Genomic DNA, 7,994 nt, shown 5'->3' with positions numbered 1-7,994 from the left:
CACCCACCCACACACCCACACACTCGCATACAGAGTGGTACCCAAAGTAGGCCCATTTCTGTCTACTAAAATACATTACAACAGGGGAAAGCTATTCATACTTCCCCAGGTCAAACGGACATGTGAAGCTCCTGCATGTCAGGCAGTGTAACAAAACTGGAACAACACTGTAATGAGCATGTCTGTTATATATTGTATTCAGTCTCACAAGACCAGGGGTATATATATATATATATATATACACACACACACACACATATATCCTGTACATCTGGGTACAACATTTGGCTAAAATGTGCTGAAAACAAAGTCTGAAAGTTCTACAATGTATTGTTAAGGCAGCATTAAAAAGTGTGGGCAAGATTGGCAGCTCGACAGTGGAGATTCACAACATTTCATTTTCACAACCACAGTTTAAGTGTTAAGTTTTCTGCAGGTTTATGGTGGTATATAACATAACATATGGCATTACACTAGTGAGTGTGCTTACCTGACAGGTGTGGTGTTGCCTCCGGCCTGGCTGTCCTCCTCTGCATCTTGCTGTCTGTGCACCTGCCTGACACGACTGAACACTGACGGGCTGCTGGGAAATGAAACACCAGAGTAACCTCCAATTTTTATTTTATTTTTACAACCAGCACTCAAATTTCTTCTAAAGTGGTTACAGAATTATTCATTAGTGAGTCCAGAATTGTCAGTAGGCGAATCAAATCATAAAATATGCCGTCACTCCCACGTTTGATCAAAATCACTGGTACATAAGTTACAAACTGAGTTAAGAGTTTTTACCTGCAGAAGTAGATTAGTAGTAGCTTTTGAATATCAAAATTAATGTACCTGCTGTCATCAAGGCAATATGTGTCAAAATGTAGATTTATAGGTTTTAGAGCTCGATCAATATTACACTGTAGAGCCAATCTATTAAAATATGCCTGGCCGGCCCTGATACCGATCCTTAGGATCAACTCAGGACAGCTCGACCTCAAACATATCTTTCTGTAACTGTCTGTAATTTCTTATTACTCATCAGCCATCATACACACTGATACTGATATATCTCTGATAAGTTGGCTGGAAATATCTGCCATGCTGACACATCAGTTGGGCTCTGATAGATTTATGAAAGAAAAATCCTGCCTCCCTTTGTCAGACTATGGCCTGTGAGCAGAAGTGCCTTTTCCAGCAGCTATTACCCATAACTCTGCCTGCTGAAGTCAAAGACACTTGTAAATATCCCAACACATCTGTGTAATTATGTGTGAAGCAATACTGGGAGGTTAAGGTGGGTCCTTAAGCTGCGTTTCATTCTCAAAAGGCTGAGTGAAAGGCAGTGCCACTTATAAAGGAACTCAGTTAAAGTGCATAAAGAGAGAGTTCCACGTTACCTGGTTACAGCCTTGGCAACAGAGGAAGTCTTTACCACAGATCCATCCTCCTCTGATAGTGCTGGCTCTGAGGAAAGAAACGAATTACTGAGAGGGTGACGAGAGCATGCTGCGTCTCCATGGATACCATCTTGTCACTCCCTAGAAGATGCGTGCGCTCAGGGCTGAGCGTGAACGTGTGAGGGAGGAAGAAACGGCTCTTACTCTGCAGGCTGAAGCGCTCCGAGCTGCCCTCTTCGACGGGAGTCACCAGCTTCATCCTCAAACTCAGCTTCCCGTCTCCCTTTTCCGCCGTGTCCTCCCCGCTGTCCCCCGACACAATGTCGCTGGCTGCCATTGCCACATCTGCAGAGACATCACCCACCACGCCTGACTTCTCAGAAAAGGAAGTGATCTCTGGAGAATAAAGAAAAACATTTCAGAAGATCGGTATCGGATCATTTACCGCTACTTGACATTCAATAGACAAGTTAACGTGCTGCTTCGGTTAGTTCAGAACAAGAACCAACCAATGGGAGTGCTGTGTCTTAGCGTCTGCTTCAGCTGGTTGATTAGAGGGGGAGTGGCACCGACAACAGGCCCAATCAGCTCCCCTTCTTTAGGAAGTGTGAAGTGGAAGGAAATTTCTGTAGTAGAAAAGCATAATTGGACTCAGATGAGATCTATTTCAGTGCATGTTTCCTGTTAAAGCCAAATATCCTCGAGTCACAACGTGTCTCTACCTCCTCCGACACTCAGCTGCCACCTCTCTGTGCAGACTAACGGTTACAGAACATTTCAGTGGTTTAGATGTCGACAAGCACCAGTGTTTTAAAGCAATCCCTGTAATACGTCGCATTCAAGGGAGAATCTAACCCGCTATGCTAGTAAGAAAAATAGCTCCCTTTTTTTTAACATGAAAGAAGTATCTCTTTGCGACCCCTCATCATGTGTGTAAATATTAAGCAATTCATTAAAAGAGTTCCCAAATGTCTTAACTAAAATCATTTTTAGAGTATTTCACATGAAGCAAATAGTAGAGAAAAACAGAATGTGTTTTATCTCACAACCCCCTGTAGAGTATATCGGTGTCCAGCTTACCTCCCGAGCTATCACTCAGGCTCTTGTCTTTGAGACCCTCTGGTTCAGGACCCGTCCTCTCAGTCTGGGACAGCCTATCGGGAGCCAAGTGCACCTTTTTGGCCTGAGCCTGGGACTCATGGCCGTTGGTGGAGACGGACACCTTGCCTCTGATTGGCTGGGAACTGTTGGTCTTTGACTGTGGCGTCACATCTTTCTGAAGGATCTGAGAGTCTCTGTCGCTGTCTGTAACAACGATGACACTGTCCTCTCCTCTGTCTTCACTCTCCTCGTCCATTGGCTCAGGAGACAACAGCTGGCTCTGGGAGAGAAACAGAGCCATTCCTGAGGCCCCGCCTCCCACTGTGCTGTCCCCCTCCTCCATCACCTCCTCCCCCTCTGCTTCACCCTGCTCACATCCATCCGTCGTACCTTTGACTGTTTTGTTACCAACAGTTCCACACTTCTGTGATGATGATGATGATGATGATGATGATGATGATTGTACGGACTGACTCTTTGCAGCTCCTCCTCCTCCTCTCACATCTACTGAACCCTTCACCACATCCACAGCAGATGTCTGAGAGATCATAGACTGTGAGGGCAAACTGCAGGGTGTAGTGTCCGAGGGAGTCTCCTGCACACAGCTGTTAACAGTCAGATCAGAGGAATCAAACTTTGGTTGAGAGCAGGACACAACGTCAGCAGAGCTCGCCTCTTTGCTGTCACTCTTACTGTTTTTTACATTCACACTTTGTACATTCAAAGAAGTTGCTGTTTTATTGTGCATATCAGACTTTTGCGCCAGACTGGACTTGGGCTGCTCGTTCTTGGCACATTCGCTGCCATGCTTTGGCGAGCCAGCAGAGGTGGAAGCTTTGGAACTGGTGGCAGTTTGTGACCCTGAAGGGACGCTGTTGCTCTCGCTCTTCTGATCGCAGTGTGAATTCACAGAGTCGCTGGTGTCGACGCCGGGCGGCTCGTCCAGTTCCTCTATCTGCGTGGCCTGGCTGTCCTCCTCAGCATGTTGTGAGGTCTGCTTAGCTTGGCTACTGCTCTCCGTGTTCACAGAGAGCTGCAAAGGCAAAGTGAAAGGAGCTGACTCCAGACGTTGAGACTGTGTCTCGCGAGGCAATGATGTCGTCTTCTTATCTGACTGTTGTGGTGCCTCCTGACTTTGCGTTGGGACAAACACGTCCTGACAAAACAGAAAAAACAAACTATCAGGAACTAGGGCTGCAACCTGAGGAGCCAAAGTGACGGCTTTAATTACCTTGTTTTGTCCAGAATCATAAATGCATCATATTGCAACTTACACTGATATAAATCAGACAGAAGCAGAAAAGTTTCCTTAATAAACGCCTGAAAATATTTAGCAATTATCATAATTGTTGACATGAGGCAAGTCACAAATAAACAAATTAGTGCTAAAATAATAAGTCAATTAAAGTTTACCCCAGAATCAAAAATACATACTTTTCCTCTTAGCTGTAGTGCTATTTTTCTATATAGATTGTTTTGGTGTGAGGTGCTGAGTTTTGGCGATACCCTACAGCGAAGAGGCAAATGTGAACTGTTCTTTAAAGGAATTAGTCAATCAAAGACCAAAACGATTAATTGTTAATAGATAATAGTTGGTTGGACGAAGCAAAACATCAGTGGATGTCAGCTTGGGTTCTTGGAAACTGTGATGGGCAATTTTACGTAACAATGAACTGATTGATTTATAATTCAGTGATAATGAAATCCATCATGATAGACGCTGTGTGTTGCAACTCTAAAACTAAAAAGTTAATACTGATTAAAAGGAAAAAATAAAGTACATACATGAGAGAACTCTGGCTGGGACGGTAAAGAGAGAGTTCGCTCTAACACAAAACCAGGTGAATTCTGGGATACCGGCGTAGAGGCGGATGGGTGTGGCTTTGAGGCAGCTTCTGTTTCCATTGGCTCTTCCTTTCCCCCTGCTCTTTCTTCAGGGGGCAGTGAAGTATCCATGGGTTCATCAGCACCTGACAAAGCACATTCATTTGAGCTCCATTTACCAGCTGACCTTCTCCCTCAATTTAAATCAATCACTGAGGGAGGTTAAGTCATTTACCGTGTTCACTCTCTGGTTCAGTTGGTGAGCTGGGAACAATTAAAGGGGTGTGGGTGAAGTTGTCTGGGGTGGGGGCAACATAGTCAACAGAGCTCCTAGGAAGAAAAAAAGGGCAAAGAGAGCAGAATATCAGGTCAGTTTCAAGGTTGTGCTTGTGTGTGTGGATAGGGTAACTCCATATGAGAGCACTCTTCTGACTTACTGGGAGAGACTTTCCTGCACCAGTGTTCCCTGTCCTGACAGGTGCAGCAGTCGCAGGGTGCTGGCCGGTGTTGGGGTGGGGTGACCCTGCTGCTCCGGCTCAGACACTGTGCTGTCTACTGCGGCACCTGAGCAGCACAAAGGTGACATATGAGACAAAGAAAACACAACAATCCAATGTTCAACTTGTATTAACCATCTCCTATCTTACTGGCACGACTGTACCTGGCTGTAAAACAGACCGAACTGATAACCTGTGTGAGGTTTTCATTGGACAGTGCAGAGTTAGTTTTATATTGCTGAATGTGCTTTTCTGTAATCCAGAAACCACTGGTTCCCATTATTCAGTATAGTATGAAAATGTACTTGCAGAGACTTGCACCATGCTTTATTTTAGTCAAAGTTTGGTTATTTTTATCTTTCTTATTTCACCTTTATTTAACCAGGAAGTCCCTTGATACTGAAATCTCTTTTCCAAGGGAGACCTGGCCAAGACAGCACCCCAGTTACAGTCAAATAGTAATAAAGACTATTAAAAAGGAAAGGACTAAAGGACTAAAATGCTCAAAAATGCAGTTGCATTCCTCAGTTACATGTGTTAACATGGTCTTAAATAATAAATATGTAACGGCAGTTGAAAACATAATAGCAAAAAACAAATGTGACAGAGTAACAATGAGAAGATACCCACACACCCAGGACTGGGGTGTAACTTAAGGGTGTCCCGCCAGTCCAAGGACGAAAAAAATTGATCAAGGATGATAACAGACAAGGTCACAGAATGACACGGCAGTTTCTCTTTTTAAAGTGCCAGTGTGGGCCAAGTATTTACCTGTCTTGTCAGCATCAAACATGTCCTCCTGGGAGGATAGGATCTCACAGTCCTGCTGGTTCTGCTCACCAGAGGCCTGCAGGCCCTGTGAGTGCAGCAGAGCCTGGACGCTCAGTTTCCTGCCCGACTGACCCGGAGACTCCAACGAGCTGCTGGAGCTCACCTCCGATCTGGGGGAGGAACGAAAAGAAAAAAAAACACCTTTCAAACCTGATCAGACCAGTTATAGGACTCTAATGAATGCAGCAGTCAGAGACCACATGCAGCTGTACCTCACTGCTTTGTTGTCCCGACTCTCTGAAGTCCTGGGGTTGATGTTCTGCTCTGCTGGTGATAAAAAGAAAGCATAAGTTAGACTGACTGTTTCAGCCATTTGATGTCGGAACTAATGCTCTGATCAGGTACGTAATAATGAACTATTACACTCAGCTGTCACGCTGCGTCCAATGAGATTAGGATTGTATTTCTGCTCCAACCCACACACTGTATGTACCAGCAGCATCATTAGTACCATGTATGCCTGAGTGGTTCCCCTAGAGCAGGTTTATACTTGATCCCTGCATCTTGAGCTGATTAAATAGTTACCACACAGCTAAAAAACAAAGTCTAAATGTAAATAAGATGCACTGGAGCCAGGGACAAATGTCCTCCATGTCATAGTTTCACAAGGGATGAACACCATTCTTCTAAAAGATATTCTACCCATCCTACACACAGGCTCAGGGTTGGTGCATTTAAAGACTGAGAAGCATTTTATCTGGCAGCCATTGTTTGACTACATTTACTTGAAATTCCCTGCCAGAAATACTAAAACTGATTTAACTGACTGATAATCTCTGTAATATGTGTAACAGCAATTTGTATTTTTCATTTGGTTTTCATTTTCTCCATGTCCTGTGGATGATAGATGTGTGATGAGTCCTGGTGACTTTGGCAACCATACATATATAACATATACACCTTATTTCTATTCTCACCAAACCATTCAGTGACCTGTAGGGTCCTCTATGGAATCATCTGCATCTGTTATGTTTCTTCACTCATTTATTCAGGATATTCAGGATCTTCAGGATCTTCCTTTTATCGGGCAGATTCAAATTGAATTTCCTAAATTACCCAGGTAGGAAATTGGAGATGTGCAGGTCATGTTCTCCGTATTGAGTCAAAGGACATTAAAGGCCTAAATAACAATGAAATACAAAAAGCATCTATAAATAAAAGCCTTAATACCTGATTTGGTGCGTGTCTCGCTGTCTGGCTGACGTACGCTGTTGTCTTCCTCCCGACTGTTCACAGCTTCACCGCGCAGATCCTGACTCTGAGAAAGCTCGAGAAAACCAAACTGAGATGTTCCCTCTGAAACACAGACATAGAGACGTCCCTTAATAACACATGGGGTAATATTTCATAACTGGACGAGGATGTTAGACAGAGCTCCTACCTTCAGACTGAATGCAGTGTGTGGTAGAATCAGCTCCAGACTCCATATCAGTGTCGTCACACCTGAAAGAACACAAAACAAGAGTAAAAGCACTGTATCACTGCCTAACCCGGAGCATCCATCAACAGAAAACGTCCCCACATACTTGTTTTTGTTGGGAGGAGGGCAAATGTTCAGAACTTGACTCTCCTCCTGGAAAGCTGAACTGGGGTTGGTCGCCATGAGAATGCCTAAAAAAAGAAAACAGCATTGTTTTTTTGTTATTTGTATACAGGATAAGTGATATCTATGTACCTGCTGCATCCATGTTATTAGAGGAGCACTGACCGGGTTCAGCCTGGTTGTTACTCTGGGAGCTCTCTGATTGGCTGTCAGTCTGAGAGCATCTGCTTCCAAGTGGGGAGGATATCAGTTCCTGGAAATGGAAAATCTTCACTAGTTTCACAAAGCAACAAACTACATATAACATTGATTCTAACTTTTAGAAATAATAAGGGGAATAGAAAATATGTTGTTATTAGTGAGGTTCCCTCTGTCGCACTGGTGAGGCAAAAAAGGAAAGGTTCAGATTTAAGGATGGATGGTGAGCAGTGAAGTGTGCCTGTCTACTAAACAAGCTCATTAAAGCCATACAGCTAATAATGAAGGACACTTATTCACACTGATTTAAGGGGTGTCTGCTTGCTTTGTCTCAGTCACTACACTGTAATTTATCAGGTTGACAGGAAAATAAGATCAAACCTAAAACTTAAAACAAAATAAAACGATTCAACTGTGTTTGGAAAGGATCGCTTTTACACTAGCATGGAGGGAAGAGGTCTAAATTTAAATTCTGATGACAGATATGTGACAGACTGCTGACCTGTCAACCACAATAAATCATCAAAGAGATCTACTGCAACTTGTCCACAGTGTACCCTGGATGGATGGATGGATGGATGGAGGGGTGGATGGATGGATGGATGGGTGGAGGGA

General features: G+C 43.8%; 1 protein-coding gene across 4 annotated transcripts in view; it reads right to left on the bottom strand.

Annotated features, from left to right (window-relative positions):
* The window catches only part of tp53bp1 (tumor protein p53 binding protein, 1), a 32,460-nt gene that overhangs the window by 20,916 nt on the left and 3,550 nt on the right, over positions 1 to 7,994 (bottom strand). For 2 of the 4 annotated variants that reach the window (XM_035682461.1, XM_035682465.1), the window contains 14 exons: positions 7,347 to 7,434; positions 7,165 to 7,249; positions 7,020 to 7,081; positions 6,809 to 6,934; positions 5,851 to 5,905; positions 5,579 to 5,748; positions 4,748 to 4,874; positions 4,546 to 4,640; positions 4,272 to 4,456; positions 2,466 to 3,642; positions 1,895 to 2,011; positions 1,590 to 1,781; positions 1,386 to 1,452; positions 491 to 583 (listed from right to left, as the gene is read on the bottom strand). In XM_035682461.1, the coding sequence (XP_035538354.1) occupies positions 491 to 583; positions 1,386 to 1,452; positions 1,590 to 1,781; positions 1,895 to 2,011; positions 2,466 to 3,642; positions 4,272 to 4,456; positions 4,546 to 4,640; positions 4,748 to 4,874; positions 5,579 to 5,748; positions 5,851 to 5,905; positions 6,809 to 6,934; positions 7,020 to 7,081; positions 7,165 to 7,249; positions 7,347 to 7,434 (2,639 nt within the window). The remainder of the gene's footprint in view (positions 1 to 490; positions 584 to 1,385; positions 1,453 to 1,589; positions 1,782 to 1,894; positions 2,012 to 2,465; positions 3,643 to 4,271; positions 4,457 to 4,545; positions 4,641 to 4,747; positions 4,875 to 5,578; positions 5,749 to 5,850; positions 5,906 to 6,808; positions 6,935 to 7,019; positions 7,082 to 7,164; positions 7,250 to 7,346; positions 7,435 to 7,994) is intronic. The other 2 variants (XM_035682464.1, XM_035682462.1) reach the window with 2 other exon arrangements.

This window comes from Morone saxatilis, unplaced genomic scaffold (assembly GCF_004916995.1).
Source record: "Morone saxatilis isolate NCDOM2014 unplaced genomic scaffold, NCSU_SB_2.0 Contig11, whole genome shotgun sequence".
Classification (NCBI taxonomy): Eukaryota; Metazoa; Chordata; class Actinopteri; family Moronidae; genus Morone; species Morone saxatilis.
The sequence above is the reverse complement of the archived record's forward strand: the minus strand, read 5'-3'. Positions and strand labels throughout refer to the sequence as shown.